Raw genomic sequence first — 20,073 nt, forward strand, 5'->3', positions numbered from 1 at the left:
TTTCTTATCTAAGCGCTATCGTGTCGATTATTAGGAGATTCGCTATTTTCATTATTGTCTCATGTGGTTCTCATGTTACCTGTTGATTTATGTTGAAAGGTGAGTAAGCAGGTACTCTATATAATGCACGTGTCGTATATTGGCACATTAACGTAATTGATGCATTTTTGTCTGTTGTCAACATCGTTATCGCGTTTTAATGTGAAAAAAATGAAAGTTCGTGGACTGCAATTCTAGCTATTTGTCGTCGCTGAAGCTAACTAAGGGATGCATGCTCTAGAAATCCAAAAGTATATATATCATTAACTTTGAAAACAAGGTTTACATATGCATCAGAAAGTCTAAATCTGCTTTTTCTGACATGTTAACTACGATCGATCTACCAACTTCCTGTGCTACACATTTGTAAACGAACGGTTTTCAAGGCTTAGCATGTGTTGTGTTGATACTATAGCTAAAATTAGAACACAACTGTGGTGTGATAGAAGTCACGAGGTTACAAGGCACATGTTGACATTTGTTTATATCTGTATACTCCTCTATCACATGTTTGTTAATGAATGGCAAGATGAGGCCTTGTGTTTGGGGAAAAACAAAATGGCAGACATTTTTATCGTGATTAGGTCACCACTAGGCGGCGCCTTAATGGAAGGTTCAGTGTAAAAATAATCTCCCTTTCTGCAGTTTTAATGCACAATATGCATTCATATTATCTTCGCTATCGTACAACTAATTTGGTTTATATTTCGCGCCGTCCGACGATAAGTTCACTGTAAACGATGGTTTATGAAATCGATAGATACGTAAACTTGCTTTTTATAACGTCGTTTACCATATAACGACGTTAGCTATTTTATAAAAGAATGAATTCAGTTTGTATTTTTATTGCATGTTTCAACTTTTTTAATGGATATTTTTGACACCTTTCCCGTTTAATGAAATTTTGTATATATATTCATGACTTTGGTTTTTGATACGTTTTACATAGAGTAGACCAATGGAGAATGTTATCGTCAGGGGTTAATTATAAGTTTTTAACCTATTTTTTGTTGCAAAGTGGTATAAGATTGCCTTAGATTGGTTTGCAAAATCAACTTCATACAGTTTGCGAACTTCCCGGAAGTAAATGTAGTAATTTGTTGGATTGTTTCCAATTATGCAGTCAGAATGGTTCAGGCAGGATTCAAAGTCGCAGTCAAGTTATTTCAGGGCAAATGAAGAAAATTTTCATGATTTGTTAGAATTTGTTTATTTAAGACAGGTTCAATCAGACTTCAGAATCTGCGTCAAACTGTATCAAAGTAACTATAGGAATTTTTATGGTTGGTTGGATCTTACTTTTAGCTCATCACCTTGGCCCGAAAGGGCCAGTGAGCTTATGGGCTTGAGGGGTGGGGCCGCAATAGGGGAATTAACGTCTGAATGGACTTCGATGAAATATGGTCTGGATGCAATACAATGGGCACCCAGATCCCTCTTGGATCTCGTTTTTTGATGCAATGTTTCCAATTTATGTACCGATAATAACTTTCATGCCATATTTTTCTGGTATTCTTATTTATTTACTTCCATCACTAAATTACGGAAGAACGTCTTTCTCCTAACAGTATCCAAATGCAAGATGCAAGCAACAAACATTGGAATTTTCGTGTTCTGCAGTGTCTGCTAAACTTACTTGCAATTTTAGCTTTGGTTTTATGTCATATATGGGCTTGATGATAATCAATATAATCTGGTACAGTGGAGATAGGAGATTTACATCATCTTCCAATCCTAAATCACCGAGAGGATATTCACAGTTGCGCGTTGTTTGATGAAAACTGTGATGTGCAATGCACCAAAACTTTCCTTGCATTATGGTTCAATGGTTCAAAATGGAATATCAAATCTGGAAATCGGTTTGAGTCATATATCTAAATTTATAATTGCTGGCAGTAATAGACAAATGATGGCCTGAAAACTGAATTATGTTTAGCCCACGCACCACAAACTTTTGACTGTCGATGGTGAGTGGCTTTAATGCCACAATAATTCAAGTTCATATAATGTACTTAATAAGTTAATATTCGGTCTTTAGTTGGGTAAAGGTAACATGTATCATTAATTAATTCAATTTTTCTTCCTAGGGGATGTAAACATGTGAAGAACCAAGGGAATGTATCTGAAGTGAAGAAGACGCTTGCAGCTAAACATGGATATTTCAGATGAAAATATTGCTGAAAAGCAACAGACAGACGATGATGATATGGACACGTCATTGACAGAACTCGCGTCAGAAACCACCGACTGTTCCCAATCACTCGGAAAGTTGGTGAGCACAGACTCTCCTGAGTTGCTCGTCGAGGAAGTGACGGAGAAAAATATTCAATCTGATAATGATGAAGCTCCAGTAGACATGAACGATATCATTGAATTACACCCCAACGAAGGTATTTTATCTGAAGATGATAGCGAAAGTGTTGAAATGTCAAAGGAAGACAATGCAAGCAAAAATGTTGAACATCACCAACCTATGTCAATATCAGAAAATACTGAGGATGACCAAAATACAAATACTCGCTCATTGATAGATACACCGAATGAAACTAATAGTGATGGTGGTGCTACAGAAAACAAAGACATTGAAAAACCAGGTGACAGTCCCGTAGAAAAACCAGGTGACAGTCCCGTAATATTAGGTACGGAATCGGGTAACACGAAAAACGCTGCTGATATCGGAATCAACACTGGCAGTGTAACTGATAGTGCTTCTGAAGACGAAAATATTTCTTATGATATAACAGTTAATGATGATTCTATCACTGATAATTTAATGGAGAATGGTGAAGAAAATGGAATAGTTATCAACGAAAAAGACATCGTAACGGCTGCTGATGTGTATGGTCGAGGAAAGCGCATACAAACTGAGAAAAATTCCAATGAAAATATGTCTGATGAGGAAGATGATGAAGGAAAGGGTTTGTTATTTCTTCGGTATCGAACCTTGAGAAGTGAACAAAACTATGCCAAAAATCCATATGTAAAGAGTCCAAATAAAAGAACACTTTCAAGTCCAGGTATGTCTATTGACGTATTACGTTTGTATATATATTTGATAGATCAAATTAATGGTTTAAATCAATATTTCAGTTTTACGTTTGTATATTTGATAGATCAAATTAATGGTTTAAATCAATATTTCAGTTATATGTTTGTACATTGGAAAGATCAAATCTATTGTTTAAATCAATATTTCATTTTTGTATATATATGTGTGCATGCTATAATGTTACCTTATTTGTCACATATATACTAGGATATAATATTATGTGGTGCAGTGGTATAAGCTGCAGGTATTTCCAGCTAGTCGATTGCAATTGGGTGCTGTAGATCGTGAGTTCGAGGCCTGTTCCTTGATCAGGGCATGAGTCATAAAGTTGTCTTCCTTTGTCATTTGTCAGTGAGAAAAAGCCCTGCACTTTAAGCTTGCACCTGTTCAGTAAAATTAACGATCCTGGGAATTGTTTCACAAAGCTTCGTAACTTACGAAATTTGCGTAAGTCACATTTACGAAATAGTAAGTGTTTCACAAAAACTTCGTAACATATGAACGTTCGTAAGTTAGACACAAAAACCTTGCGTAAATTTACGCCATATCCACCCTGTTATTACTTACGAAAACAATTTAAAAATTGAGCGCAAGCATGCCCTTTTGAACAGAAAATGACATCATACTCGATTACAAATTAGCATAAGAGTACGACTATATGCCTTGTGAGCGATTGTTTCGAGGTGAAAAGTCAAGGAGGGATGCCGGCAAAATACACATTGTCATGCAACTAATTGTAGGTACGCATATTCGTAGACTGTCAGTCTATTTTAAGAACATGAACATTGAGCAAAATCTGTTAAAATTGCATTGTTACTGTTTGTTTTACCGCATGATAAACAATATGAAATTGGAATTTTATAGAAAATTTGATCTTTTATCAATAATACAGTTGTTTTGATAGAACAAAATAAAGTTCATAATCTGTGTTCGGGACTCGGGAATAGGACCGTCGTCTAATTTTCACCTCAAAAGTGTCGTCCTTTTTTACCTCCAAGTTAGAGAGTGGTATATTTTTACTAGGAGAACGTACAATTTTGATGTAAGATGCGAAAAAAAGTTATGAACACCTTTGTGAAACACACTTACGAACTTGATAATCGTAACTTTTTCGTAGATATTTACGAACGTTCGTAAGTTACAAAGCTTTGTGAAAGAATACCCTGATCACCGACCACTGATTCTTATAGCAGCGGCGCTGGCAATTATCAAAGACGACTACGTATACCAGTAAATTACCAGAGTGATTAAATATACAGCTAATCTATAAATTGGGCCTAACCCCATGATTGGTAGCAAACAACACACGCTATTGAATCCCTATTGACAGTCAGGGCGTTGGTGGGAGAGGTGTGAAGTCTTGCCGTAGGGGTCATGACAAATACCTCTCTAGTGGCATGGTCAGGTAAATTTTCTGTTCGAATCAGGATCCGGAGATGTCGATTACCTATATATAGCTAACGGTCCATAAACAAAAGTTGGATACATCGAAAACTTTGATTTGTAAATATCAGAATCATATAGGTTATATATGAACTAATAGCGTTATATAGTGAGAAAAGCAAAAAGTTTGATACAGCGAGAAAATTGAATCAACAAAGTTCAAATCATAGAGGTTTAATGACAAAACATAAATTTAATGTAAGGCCTCTTCTGATTATAATTAGGACTCATCAAATTTGCTTGACCAATCAGAAACCAGCTTTTATATATATCGTCGGCCTACCTTAAGCTTTCTCCGCGGCCGGTGCATAGTGAAATATAGACATCCATATAAAAATTTACTGCTCATGGTGCATGTACTGTAATTTGCCGTTGTTATACCGTGTACCGAACCAAAAGAATATTATTGCGGTTCAGTTTCACCGCGGTAAACCGTTACACCCCTATATTCCACTTATTATAATATAACCTTCCGGTCTTTTGATTCATCAAAAATTCGAACTTTGACCCGAGCTACAGTTGTAATTGATGTCATCAAAAATCAAATTTCAATTAATTCTGGTCAGGGAAAAAAAAGAAACTTTTAAGAAGTTTGTTTTATGTCACAACAGAATAGCTAGTAGTAATATTTAATACAAACAAATTAACAATTAATTAGTGTGCAATTTTCATTTAAGAAAGGAAGGGAGATAATTTAATAAATTTAAACATCTAGTGCAGATTTCAAGTGACTTTATATCATTAATAATTCATGAAATATAGCTCCTCTACTTGATTAAAACACCTTTTAAATTAAAGAATTCAGTTATTTGTTTTTATTTCTTTTTTTATTATTCTTCTTTAAAATCAACAATTGTTGTCAAATTTTAATATAAAAAATGTGATCATGAATAACCTGGTAATTTTCACCTACCCATGCTCACGTGGAACATCCCCTACATTTTGTAATTGTGCAACATAAAATGTTGTATGATATTTTTCACATATTTTAATTTCTCTTCATTTTGGATGTGGTGGAATGAAGGAGATCTCCCTCATTAGAGGTTCCAGAGGTTGACATGTATATAAGTATGGGAGTTCAGGCTCTAGGGTTAGATATTTCTTTCGGGGTCACAGGAACAATTTGCTTCCCAGTGATCTAGTCATGATAAAAAAAAAATACATTTTATCTTTTAAATCATTCAAATGTGATCATCAATTATTTTCTTCATTGCAGGTAGAAAAAAAGCATCAAGGAAAGTTTTAGCTAAGAACTTTGATGAAGAAAAAGTCCTTTTACCATTAAAACAAGGTATGGTATATATATATGCACATAAAAGTGTATTAATGCAGTCACATTGTGTTAATGTATCAATCTTTTAAAGATGTTTTCATGTGCATCAGTATATTGGTGTTTTACAGATTTTGTAGTTGTAGAATAATAATATGTGTTAATGTGTGTGGGGGGGGGGGGGGGGGGGGGGGGGGGGGGGGGGTTGGCCAGATCTACAGCCGACTTTAGGCTGTTTCCCCTTGCCAAAAAAAGTTGTATTTTCCCAATTTAAAAAAAAAAAAAATTTGTATTGAATTTCATTCCTAGAATATGTGAATATTATGGTACGATAGTTGATCATCATACACGTGAACAGTAGACTGACAAATTTACTTCCGCGATAGGCAAGTTGGCCTCAATTAGTCGTATAAACGGTATAAGGGAGGTAACTCGAATCCTGATCACTGTTGCGCTTTCCACAAATGACATGCAGGCAAGCATTTCAGAGAGTCCGTAGACAAACACCAAGATGAAAACAAGAAAACTTCCTTTGTTTTGTAGTCTAAGTAATAACCCAGGATGCTTGCTACTGACTCTTCATATCATGAGGCAGACTAGAAAAGCCAATAAATGAAGTGTTTTGACTTATTTAAGTATTTTGTCATTATTTGCTATTTTCCCAAATTCACAAGACACCGCAATTATTTTCCCAATTGAAAAGGCATAGGCTGTTGAAAAAACACTGTGTATGGTCTCCAAATGCCTGAAAGTTGGAATCCAATAGGGAAAATAAAGCAAACTCTTTAAAATCCTTCTTTTGTAGAAATGAGGGGGAACTGATTTGATATTAAAGGTTGTCTGGCTCCCCAGGAGCCAGAGGGGTGGGGTCCCAGTAGTGGAATTAAATTTGAATTATATCATACCTTTGAAATCCTTCTTCTGTAGAAAGTTTTGCCATAATCACTGCATTATCCACGGGGACTTCTGCAATTGCAATTTTGCAATTCTAAGTTTGTATTGCTAATGTTGATGGATTTCCTTTTTCAAGGATGGAGAAGAGAAGTGGTGATCCGAAATGTCTTTGACAAGTTTACCTCGGTGGGAGGACTTAAACAAACACCAGCAGATGTTTACTACCACCCACCCAAAGGAAAGAAGCTTGTAAGTTTTCATGAACGTGAGCTGAAAACCTTGTACATTTATACCTAATACTTAATCAGAAATAACCAATGGAAGAATATATCAGAATTAATTGTGTTTCAAGGTTGTGTTTACCATTCAGGGTATAAAAATCAACTAGTCTGACATCTAGATCTGGGGCTGTCAAATTTTCTGCTTGGGCTAGTGAGAACTACAGCCATACGAGCCCTGGGCTAATGACCTTCCCATGACATTTCAAAAGATGAAGGAACATTTAAGTAACGTTATATTCATCGGAGTGACCAGAACACTCTTTAAAACCTTAAAATTCTTGGCAATACTTTTTGTCTCATTTTGAGAAGAAATTTGGTGAATTGGGAAAGACTTTTACAGGAGTAAACTGCAAATTTTGGGAATTTGGCTTTAATGTGAAATAATTTCAGTTGGGAATGGGGCGCCCCCATTAACATCCCCAAAAAACCCTGGTATAAATCTGAATAATATGGAGTCATTTGTGCCAAACTGATCATGCAAGACCTCCTGTTATCACAATGATTATCATAGCTTTTCATCTTTATGGAGGTATGGATGAGTTGTTGTATTGATGAAGTTGAGAAGTAGAGTGACATGTTTGGTAAATTGTAATGCAATAGTTGAATTCCTCCAGATCATTAATTATAATTAATTATGTGATAAATCATTAAGTGATCAGATTTTGTATTTGTTTGCATTTCAGAGGTCCATGAAAGAAATTGTTGATTACTGTAAGTATGTCATATGTGACAACTAAGTTTATGTGCAAAAGAAAAAAATATTTATCCATTGTTTTGTCATAACATGGTCTACATGTATTGGTCCTGATCATGAAGCATCAATAATTATATTTATGTCGAGTAGATTCTTATGTATTGCATGCAGACTTTATGATTTAAAACATTAAATAATGCCTCCTGTCTGATGATGTGGGTTAGCGCTATTTGACAAAATGTTTTCCAAAAAAGTTCAAAGATACGGGTTATACAATACTTTTTGTGTTTCCCTGGTCATGGTCTAATATCCAGGGTTTGTACATATCTGTAGCTAATTTAAGTTTGTTTGTTTCAGTAAAAACGACAGGGTCTCCCTTCACAGAAGACAACTTTTCACTTCTGCGACGTCCAATATCTGAGCCTCCATATGAGGTAGTGCGAAATGCGGGGAAATCAAAAGGGAGAACATCTTTTTCGAAAGAGGAAGATGCCTCATTTGATACGCCACTGGTCAAGCCAGAAGTTGTGATAGAAAGAGCAGATGATGAGGGGGAGGAGGAAGAAGAAATTGAGGAAGTAGAGAAAAATAAAAAAATAATAAAATCTACACCTGTGTCGACCATTTCAAAACATGCAAAAATGAAAATAACACCAATGAGACCCACTTTCAAGTACCAGGGGAGAGGGAGACCTCCGAAAAACAAGAAACTACCACATTTAACAAAAACAAAAAATCTTTTGTATCGGCATTCATCCAAACAGCAACATGGACATGGTTACACAGAGACACTGATCAAAGACGTTACAGTGACAATGCCCGATTTTTCTAATCAAGATGGTGACACAGAGGACTCCAGCACATCCGATATGCCCCCAGTAAAGAGATTCAAAGCTACTGCACGAAAGAGTACAACTCCAAGGTGTTACAAGTATTTCAAACTCCCATCTCAAAATTCTAGGTAAATAAAACAGCTATTTCTTGGAACTGTTATTCAATTTTGGCGTATAAAAGGACCCTCAGGATTATTTGTAAATGATGCCTGCAGACCCTGAATCATTTGACATGTTTTGTGTACAGTTTCAGTTTTAGAACACTGAAGGTAAAAAGTATCAAGTGACTTATTCTTCTAATCATCTTGTTTTGTCCGTCGTTTTGCTTCCATAGACATTTTTAACTTCAACCATTTTCAATGAAATTTGCAGAAACCGTCCATACCCAAATGTCAACCAAACTCAAAATTGGGAATTGGATCAGATCATGTCTATAACATCCTGGGATGAAGGGGCTACCGTAGTTGTTCAAATGAATGACCTTGACCTTACTTGACGGGTCACAGATATGTCAAAATTTCATGGTCACACTGGTCAGATGTAAAAACAAAAATATCATCTTTCAGTATGTATTTCAGAACTCGAGGCCCATGGACCTCTTGTCTTGTGTTTGAACAAAGTGGTAATCGGCTTTGCACCTACAAAGGCGGGGGGGGGTTTATGACCTTGATCAACTTCAAAGTTGCATTAGAAGTAGATGCGTGAAACAGATGTCCCATTAAGTCTTTTGTACCTTCCATCAAGCTATTTTCTCTAGAAATACCTATCAAAAGCCAGTCCGAGTTCAACACATCCAAACTCATTTTTTAAAATTAACCCATGCCTTATTCTGCTGGTAAATTGTCATAATTATTGAATTATCTAATGGTGTGAACCAATAGTGAGTGCAAAAATGAAACTTATACAACAAGAAAACATTAAGAATTTGAATGGTGGAAAAACATACCATTGGCATATTTTGACAGAACTTTAAAAAAAAAATCCATTAGATATCCTCTATATGATAAGTAGCATACTTTTTAACTTGCCTCGCCCAAAGGGCTTGTCGAGCTTATGCCATGATGCAGTACCGTCATTGAATCAAGTTCTTTGGATTATGTAGAGAACCATACAAAAAGTGAATTCCAGGTGAGAGATACAGGCCAATTTGGCCTCTTGTTGATAATTGTTCTGAGGATCAAGCACAATTAACTCCTTCTATGCTTGTTTTTCAGTCAAAAAACAGGACCAGAGACCCTGTGTACTTTGTCGTGTCCCGGCCAGGAAAACATTCCACCGAGTCTCCAGTGTGTTGTATGTTTGTGTCTGTTCCACCCACACTGTGTTGCCTTCACTCCCTCAGATAACCAAGAGTTCACTTGTCTGGTAATGACCAAGATTTAACACAGTTTATAAACCTGTTAAGTGATGGAGTATATTGTAGAAATTATGGTTTAATATATATATGTATAAGATTTATGTAAGGGCTACGTATACCTGCATAGAAATGTGGGTGCCCTTTAGCAATCGATTAGTGTCATGGAGCTGAAAATCGGTGGAGATGTTAGTGAAAGGAAGTGGATTAATAGCTATGTGGTCTGTTCAAATTAATGCCCTTGACCCACTTTCAATGAAAGAGTCAGATGTGTTAAAATCTTTAAACATTGCCAATTGGGCCTGTAGCATGTTGGACTGAAATTTGGTGGACTGAAAATGCTACCAAATTTGTTCAAATGAAGAACTTTGACCAACATTCAATTGTAATTGCATTGCATTTTTAAGTTCTTCTGAAAATTCAAAAGTTTTTAAGTGATGGCATTTGGTCAGTGATATGCTTTAATGAATGACAGCCAACCTAGGGCATTGATATTCAAATGAATGACTTTGATACCTAGATCTTAAACCCAGTTCTCAGCTTGATGTGATACAGGCCCATTAGGCCTTTTGTTGGCCCTGTCAAAAGCCGGGCATTGAGACTTGTGGGCCTCTTGCTTGGCAGAAAGCATTTAGATTGCACCACAGTACCATTTAGATATGTGCATAAAGCCAGTGATTGCATAGTTTTTGGGCTTAAAGAAATGCCGATATTTAAGTCTGAAAAACAAAGAACTTCCATGGGTATATCATTTACATTGTAGTTGTCCCTGCGTTAATAAGTTTAAAAATAATGAATTATTTATCAAAATCTAATTTTGAATATTAATAAGGGACGTTTACATGTGATAATATCACTTTGCCTAATTTTCATGTGTCAGCAAATATCTGGTTGGTCATAGAACATAATTAAGATAAATGCCATATCCAACGACCTTTATGCAGCATTATGACTAGGAAGTCTGTGATAGTAGAAACAAATTAATTATTGTATTGTTTATATTGTCTATGTGATCCTGGAATGTGAACACCTCCGGTACTCCAGACTAAACTAATATTTGTTTGTTTCAGAGATGTTATGATCCATCTCAACTCCAGCCACGAACTAAAGCCATAACTGTGATGAGAGTTGCACCAGCCACTCCGGTTCCTATCTCCCCCCGTACATCTGCTCCAGTCATCAAACAGGAACCGGTGGACCCCGATCATCCTACGCCGAAGGATGTCAACCCAACCCTACTCGAACATTTACGCACTAGCATACTGGAGCGACAAGTTCCCTCGACCATTGCTGGTCACAATGCATCAATTTTGTCTCCTGTGCGGGCCGCTATAGTTGGGCCGAGACAAGATGTATCCTGTTCGGTAGTCAGTCCATCCAATCAGAACCTTCCAAAATTGTCATTACTCACGGATCCAGTGAGGCGAGCTGATGTACAAGGAAAAGTGTATATGTCACTTTCAGGGGTAGTGTCCCACAACACTCCCCAGAGTCATCCAAACACCTTGCTAGTTCCTGGAACAAGTCTTTTGACAAATGCCCAGGTAGCAGGATCAACATTACATTTGCCACGTCTGGTGGCTCCAGTTCCTCATATGCAGTATGTTTCCCCGACCCCCACTACACCGAGCTTGAGAACACCGGTCCTATCTATGATGCCTCCAAGACTAATAGCAGCACCCAAAACACCACCTGTTATCATTGTGGATTCTAACAAAACGCCACCAATTGCATCAAATTTGATGAATGAAACCCCATCACCAGAACTAAATGGAAAAACAGGTCAGATATTGACGCTTCCAAGTGCTGTGGCGAAGCGGTTAAATCTGCAGCAGCCTTTAGCACTCAAAATTAACAATGTTCAGATAACTGTGCCTCCCTCGTCTTTCCTCTTCACGACAGATGGTCTCAAATTATTCCTGCCCCCAAAGACATTTCCTTTACAATTAGGAGAAACTGCCAAGTTGAGTGTAACTGTGACAAACGATAAATCAAATGCCTCTCAGCCGGAGGTGAGTGTTAACATCAATACAGACCAGTCAGACAGCTCGGCACTCGGATGTATCAAACCCCTTACTGGTGATACCGTTCAAACCACAGTCCACTCCAAGGCCAACACAGGCCATTGTTCCACACGGTGGAGAACTGGGATCAACCCAGGCATGTGTTATGTGAAAAAACTGTATGGTGGCTTTGACTGCATGTTCTGTATCTTCCAGTATCTCAATATGAAAGACTTGCTCAGGTAATTTTCCTTTTTCTCTTTGTTTTATTAGCTCACCTCGTCTGAATGACTAGTGAGCTAATGCTATGGGGCAGTGTTCGGTTATCGTCAGTCGTTTGTACAATATTACACCAACATTTCCTTTGAATTGCTACTTGTGCTGAACAGCTGAATGGATTGTGTCAAAGTTTGGTCTGTGGCATTTTTGGGCAAATGTAACTTTCTCAAATTTCATATTTAGGTTTCCCATGGTCCCAAGTTTTGTATGTTTAAATTTTTTGACTCATTATAGAACTCAAGATGGCTGACAGACAGCCATATTGAATTTTGACAGGTAAAGTTTGTTATCGCTATTTCTCATGGATCTTTCTCAAATTTTAACTTGTGGTTTCCCATATTCCCAAGTTATGCCTGTTCCATTTTAAGACTGATATCAAAACAAGATGGCCGATGAGCGGCCATTTTGAATTTTGACATTTGAAGATTGTTATCTCTATAATTCTCTGAGAGTTCTTCATGGATCTTTCTCAGATTCCACATGTAGGTTCTCCTAAAATCAGATGAATTTTCCCTGTCACTGTTATTTGTCAGCTTGAATTGCCACATTACGTACAAAGCTGTACACGATTCATGGATCAAAATTAATTTTGTATCTAGTGAAAGTCTTAAATTCAGCGCCATTGGTACACTACCACATAAAAGAAGTTGTACATGTATAACATTAAAAGTTTTTGAATCTTTAAGTGTATGGAGAACTTTCTTGTCATGCCACGATCTTCTTACTAATATTAATATTGTACAACTACAGATTCCTACATTATGATTCCCTACGTATACGTATACTTGTAGTAAATATCTAGGTTTTTAGCCCACCATCATCAGATGGTGGGCTGTTCAAATCGCCCTGCGTCCGTGGTCCGTCGTCCGTCCGTCCGTCCCTCCGTCCCTCCGTCCGTCCGTCCGTCCCTCCGTCCGTAAACAATTCTTGTTATCGCTATTTCTCAGAAAGTACTGAAGGGATCTTTCTCAAATTTCATATGTAGGTTTCCCTTGGTGCCTAGTTATGCATATTGCGTTTTGAGACCAATCTGAAAACAACATGGCCGACAGGCAGCCATCTTGGATTTTGACAATTGAAGTTTGTTATCGCTATTTCTGAGAAAGTACTGAAGGGATCTTTCTCAAATTTCATATGTAGGTTTCCCTTGGTGCTTAGTTATGCATATTGCATTTTGAGACCAATCTGAAAACAACATGGCCGACAGGCAGCCATCTTGGATTTTGACAATTGAAGTTTGTTATCGCTATTTCTGAGAAAGTGCTGAATGGATCTTTCTGAAATTTCATATGTAGGTTTCCCTTGGTGCCTAGTTATGCATATTGCGTTTTGAGACCAATCTGAAAACAACATGGCCGACAGGCAGCCATCTTGGATTTTGACAATTGAAGTTTGTTATCGCTATTTCTGAGAAAGTACTGAAGGGATCTTTCTCAAATTTCATATGCAGGTTCCCCTTGGTCCCTTGTTATGCATATTGCGTTTTGAGACCAATCTGAAAACAACATGGCCGACAGGCAGCCATCTTGGATTTTGACAATTGAAGTTTGTTATCGCTATTTCTGAGAAAGTACTGAATGGATCTTTCTGAAATTTCATATGTAGGTTTCCCTTGGTGCCTAGTTATGCATATTGCGTTTTGAGACCAATCTGAAAACAACATGGCCGACAGGCAGCCATCTTGGATTTTGACAATTGAAGTTTGTTATCACTATTTCTGAGAAAGTACTGAATGGATCTTTCTGAAATTTCATATGTAGGTTTCCCTTGGTGCCTAGTTATGCATATTGCATTTTGAGACCAATCTGAAAATAACATGGCCGACAGGCAGCCATCTTGGATTTTGACAATTGAAGTTTGTTATCGCTATTTCTGAGAAAGTACTGAATGGATCTTTCTGAAATTTCATATGTAGGTTTCCCTTGGTGCCTTGTTATGCATATTGCGTTTTGAGACCAATCTGAAAACAACATGGCCGACAGGCAGCCATCTTGGATTTTGACAATTGAAGTTTGTTATCGCTATTTCTGAGAAAGTACTGAAGGGATCTTTCTCAAATTTCATATGCAGGTTCCCCTTGGTGCCTAGTTATGCATATTGCATTTTGAGACCAATCTGAAAACAACATGACCGACAGGCAGCCATCTTGGATTTTGACAATTGAAGTTTGTTATCGCTATTTCTGAGAAAGTGCTGAATTGATCTTTCTGAAATTTCATATGTAGGTTTCCCTTGGTGCCTAGTTATGCATATTGCGTTTTGAGACCAATCTGAAAACAACATGGCCGACAGGCAGCCATCTTGGATTTTGACAATTGAAGTTTGTTATCGCTATTTCTGAGAAAGTACTGAAGGGATCTTTCTCAAATTTCATATGTAGGTTTCCCTTGGTGCCTTGTTATGCATATTGCGTTTTGAGACCAATCTGAAAACAACATGGCCGACAGGCAGCCATCTTGGATTTTGACAATTGAAGTTTGTTATCACTATTTCTGAGAAAGTACTTAATGGATCTTTCTGAAACTTCATATGTAAGTTTCCCTTGGTGCCTAGTTATGAATATTGCATTTTGAGACCAATCTGAAAATAACATGACCGACAGGCAGCCATCTTGGATTTTGACAATTGAAGTTTGTTATCGCTATTTCTGAGAAAATACTGAAGGGATCTTTCTCAAATTTCATTTTGAGGTTCCCCTTGGTGCCTCATTATGCTTATTGTATTTTGAGATCAATTGGAAAACAATATGGCCGACAGACCGCCATCTTGAATTTTGACAATTGAAGTTTGTTATCGCTATTTCTGAGAAAGTACTGAAGGGATCTTTCTCAAATTTCATATGTAGGTTCCCCTTGGTCCCTTGTATTGCATTTTTGGACCAGTCTGTCCTGAAAACAACCTGGCAAACAAACAGCCATTATCGTTCAATCTCAGATTTCTTATATAGCTAGGATTCCCTTGTATGAAAAGTACTGGATGGATGTCTCAATTTGCACAGATTAGTAAAATGAAGGGAAAAGTAGAGAAAAGATCAATCTGACATGGAACCTATGAAGATCATTCAATGGTGGGCGCCAAGATCCCTCTGGGATCTCTTTTTTCTTATAATATAGATAGAACATTTCAGACATGATTTATCTTCAGTTAATTATGATGGTGGTACAGTCTTTAAATTTCTGACAACAGTTGATGTTATATTAATTATAAAAACATGTAAAATTGCCTATTTCAGGCTTATGTATAATCCAAGAACCGGACACCCCATTTCAATTTTAATGTCTAATGTATGCAAGCAATTGTCGATTCTTATTTACCCTCTCAAAGCCTGATTTTCTCAAGGCCTTTGGTCTTGGTATTTGTAATAGTGTTGATTTATAAATGATTATATGGCTGTTTTACATGAATTCATTGTCTTCCTGTTTAGGGTTGCCATGGTGTGCAGAACATGGAGACAGTTAGCCATGCACCCCAGTCATGTAGGTATTGCACAGTTTGTGATTTCTTTGTTTTTTCTCTATATCAATTATATTCTAACCAGATTCATACCTTTGTAAAGTTTCTATGTAACACCCTGTTACTGGTGTTGAACCCTATCCGTGGACAACGAATAAATATGTCATTGTTCAGGCCATTATTGTTACATATCAGATTTACATTGAATATGCCAGGTATGTGCTTGTGTCTTGTATTGATCTTTGCCGGAGAATTTTGCCGATATCTACTTGGTTAGTTTGAACTTAGGCTTATTTTCTGAAGAGTATTTACATTAATTATAACTTAATGTCTTGTCAACAGTGGAGAAATTTGAGACTTCAGAGTTTGAAGATCCTGAACTGGGAGAGAGCCATTGACTTCATGTTACTACGAGCTGTACAGTCGCTGGTAAGTTTGTGGATAGACTATTTATAAATTGGCTGACTAGGTCTGAAGGTAGAATAGGCAGGTTTTAACTACTACGATTTCGGAAGTTTAGTCGTTTATTAAAAGCAATAGTCATTCATTTCAAGTGGTACATGGGCAGTACACACATTTACTCTACTACTGCTATCAAACAGAGTTTCGTTATCGAATAGTTAAAGATCAATCTGCAAGTCAACCTCAGTATCAACACCACCCCACTATTAAGACGACTTTCATTCAGAACCCCAGGTAGTCACTGTAACTCTTATTGAAATGTTATATGTTATATAATGACTTTTAACAGAACGTGTTTTAAAGAAATAAATATTCATGTAATATTTCTTACAACATTAACTCTTTATAAATGAATTCAAAATGCAACTTTTTATAAAGGAAATTCATAATGCATATTCCTCTGATGTTTATATAATTCCTAAGTTTTTGAAATTTTAAGAAATACTTTCTGAAACCCATACCTATGTCCATGGTGCTTCGTCCAATCCTTGTCCTCTCTGCATAAAGTTTTTACGTTTCAAGCTTCTTCTCGAAGTTCCACCAGTGAGAATCGGCTTAGACCTGCCAGAAATGATCCTGAGATCATCTTCCCTCAGTGTTGTTATTTTTTGGGGTTGGTCCAATTCCAAGATGGACGCCATCTTGAAACTTGCCTGAAATAATCCTGGGATGGTCCTGACAAAGTGTTGTTATTGTTGAGGTCGGTTTGGAATTGAAGATTACTGCCATGGCTGCCATGGCTGCCATTTTAAAGAACACATTTCAAATATCTCAAATTCCACCAGGGGATATTCAGTCCAAACTTGCCTGAAATGACTACGAGATGGTTCAGACCAAGTGTTGTTATTTTTCGGGTTGCTCAGAAATCCAAGATGGCCACCATTGGCAACATACATTTTTTGCACGATCCCAATTGTTGTCAGTACCACTACACTTGCTACTGTATATGTATACTACAATAGTACTGGGGTCAGTCAGATGACCTATAAGGCCCATGGACCTCTTATCCATAACAATAAACCTTGATTTATTTTCACAGTCATAGGGATGATAAGTGTTAATTGTTAGTTTGAAATCAAAACATCATCTGCTTAGGTATCAGAACTGATAAGGCCCTTGGGCCTTTTGTTACTTGAAACTGAAATAACACAAAAGAGATGATTTCAGACTTCAAATATTCAAGCTGTCATCATCAAATAATTGTTAATGTCATTGTACACAGAACCTACATGGGCTACTTCATAACGGAGACACGAACCGCACGTGGCACCAAATGATACCACAAATCCACAAGCTGTCGTGTCTGCGAAAGATCTCCTTCGGCCTCGTGCCAGCTTCAGTGCTACACATGTTCAGTGAGAAGATGCCGTATCTGGAGGTGTTCAATGCGGAGACAATAACCGACATGACCAACGAAGAAATGTGGTACGATGAATATATTGTAGCTTGTTAAATCTTCGATTCTCTCATTACTTGAATCTGTTAAACAGACATAGAAACATACCCTTGTCAAATTATTGGCGGCTTACATATATATGTCTGTCCATGTCACAGTTCTGTGTCTTCACCAGAAACTTCATTTCTTCTCTGCAGATCTTAAACAAATCATGAAATGACCATAGCCTCTACTTCAAGAAATTTGTCAGCCAAGACTAAGCTTATAGTTATTATACATAGATTGTCAAAAATAGCAGGTTTCCCTAATTTACACAACTGTTATCTGAGGCATTTTTAGCTCATCTGCCCAAATAACAAATGCCAAGATGAGGCATCCATAGCCTGGCTGGCCAGATAAACTGATGTTTGGAGATCTTCTACTACATTTATTGACTTTGAAACTAAGATGTTTGATTTTAGTGAAATTTAGATGATGTTAAAAGGTATTGACTTTAAGAACAATATTGTGTGTATGTCATATTCATTACTGACTTGGGCCGTAGCTCTTCTGTAACTTGTTCATTATAAACCTGTTGCAGGTCTGTTTCTACCAAACTTGATTTAGGTAAGTTCTCAGCTCTGACCCAGCTTCGAGAGTTGAGACTGCGTGGAGTGGCTGGCCTTCTGCTCCCTTCCTTTTCCTTCAGTGGTGGAATGGCTCAGCTCGGTACCATGAAGAATCTCACAACACTGGTAGGTACACTAGAAGGCTCTTGTCTGTCTTGTGCTTGATATCTGATGATATTTTAGCTCACCTGCCCATGGAGCTGCATCCGTTGTCTAAACATTTACTTTTCAACTTTTTATATCGCCTTGGCTGAAGGTCCAAGGTGACATTATGCCATATAGTGGCATCCTCTGGATGTGTGTCTGTCATCTGTCAATCAACAATTTCATCAAACTACTACTTCTTTATTTGATAAGAAGAATCCCTGGGTGGTAGGGAGTCAAACTTTTACAAATGTTGGGGCTGATCCTCTAGGGTCAAAAAGGGGTAATTTGGCTATATTGCTATAAACAACTTCTCCTCTAAAACTATGTACTGGATATCGTTCATATTTGACTGAAGCATATCTAGGTGGTGGGGATTCAAAAAAGTACAAATGGTGGGGCTGACACCCCAGGGGGTAGGAATGAAAAGATTTGGTTCATATTTGGCCTGATGCATCCTGGGTGAAAGGGAATCCATTTTATATAAACAGTGAGTCTAGCAACCAAGGAACCTTAGGGACAGGACCCAATAGAGGAAATATAGCAAATTTGTAAAGATCCTTCTTCTGTAGGACTGAAAGGATTTGGCCCATATTTTGGCTTAAGCATCCTTGGGTGAAGGGGAACTACTAATGTTTGTAAACAATGGATCTTGATCCCCATTTACTTGGAGGGGTAGGGCCCAAAATGAATGATATAGATAAATCCTTTTAAGTGCTTTTCAACATAATCGGCTTTGAAACTTAAAAGAATTTGTTGACTGCAGTTCATTGTAAGAAGTGGCAAACTGGGAAAAGTATTTATAATCACTGAAATCTAGGTGAGTGATGCAGGCCTTATGGGCCCCTTGTTAATTTCATGACCCTGGGGTCTGGCATTTCCCCCTGGGGAGGGGGCGAAAGTTAATGTATGTGTAGTATACTGGATGTTCGTTCAAATGAATATTGAGCTTTACCTACTTTTAATATCAAGGGGTCAAATGTACAAAAAATGTTTAAACAACAACTTCTCATTACTCATATATTTGAATTAAGTTGCATTTGAAGCAGGTGAGCAATACTGGCCCATTGGGCCACTTGTTTCACTTGACTATCATAGATCCTATGACTAAGATGTTAGATTTATTCAGTACCAAAGTTTTCACTGTAATGAGATTATGTAACAATAAGGAATGTTTTTTGTCCTTGTTTCAGTCATTGACATCCTTAAAAGATGTGGGTGATCAGGAATTCGGATTCCTGGCTGAACTGACAAATCTGGAGGTTCTGGAGCTTGGTCACTGCTCCACATGGTCATCAGAGGTTTGTGACTTTTGTTTTTGTGTTTATGATGTAAATTTAAATGCTTACCTACAGTTAAGCATGTGATTTATTGACTTCTGTAAACCATCGGTCTTTCACATAGATCATTTGTTCCCTGGGGAAAACTTAATTATAGTTTATGTAGTTCTGGTTTTACAATGGTTGTCCAGGCGATAGTTCTGGTTTTACAATGTTTGCCAAGGGGATAGCTTGTAAACCATGAAAGATATCATAACGAAAGTTGCTGAATAACCTTATTACCAACTGACAAAGCCCATTTCTCTGTAATTGGGTCATCGCAACCTTGATCTCAAAGTCAAAGGTTAAATACATGGAATTTCCTCCGGGCCATAACTTCTTAGCTATTGAAGATATCTTGCAGTAAACTTGCGCTACCTAAAGCTGATGTGTAATGCTCTGCCATAAAGTCACTTTGATGTTATTCCCAAGGTGCAAAGTTTTCAAATAATGTCTCATCGCTGATTTAATACTTTAAAAACCATTTAAGATATGGTCAATGAAAGCTGTTGTATCTTTTTATCACCCAACTGAAGAAATGCATTGCTCTGT

At 37.3% G+C, this 20,073-nt stretch overlaps 1 protein-coding gene across 1 annotated transcript in view; it reads left to right on the forward strand.

The window, feature by feature from the left end:
- LOC117322915 overlaps positions 1 to 20,073 on the forward strand; it is a 28,116-nt gene continuing 8,043 nt past the window's right edge. Inside the window, exons 1-13 of the mRNA XM_033877880.1 lie at positions 1 to 99; positions 2,127 to 3,056; positions 5,748 to 5,822; positions 6,832 to 6,944; positions 7,660 to 7,687; positions 8,028 to 8,631; positions 9,718 to 9,868; positions 10,928 to 12,102; positions 15,564 to 15,615; positions 15,935 to 16,021; positions 17,277 to 17,479; positions 18,031 to 18,184; positions 19,396 to 19,503. Of these exons, the coding sequence (XP_033733771.1) occupies positions 2,192 to 3,056; positions 5,748 to 5,822; positions 6,832 to 6,944; positions 7,660 to 7,687; positions 8,028 to 8,631; positions 9,718 to 9,868; positions 10,928 to 12,102; positions 15,564 to 15,615; positions 15,935 to 16,021; positions 17,277 to 17,479; positions 18,031 to 18,184; positions 19,396 to 19,503 (3,615 nt within the window). The 5' untranslated portion in view covers positions 1 to 99; positions 2,127 to 2,191. The remainder of the gene's footprint in view (positions 100 to 2,126; positions 3,057 to 5,747; positions 5,823 to 6,831; positions 6,945 to 7,659; positions 7,688 to 8,027; positions 8,632 to 9,717; positions 9,869 to 10,927; positions 12,103 to 15,563; positions 15,616 to 15,934; positions 16,022 to 17,276; positions 17,480 to 18,030; positions 18,185 to 19,395; positions 19,504 to 20,073) is intronic.

Source organism: Pecten maximus, chromosome 3 (genome assembly GCF_902652985.1).
Source record: "Pecten maximus chromosome 3, xPecMax1.1, whole genome shotgun sequence".
NCBI classification, from domain to species: Eukaryota; Metazoa; Mollusca; class Bivalvia; order Pectinida; family Pectinidae; genus Pecten; species Pecten maximus.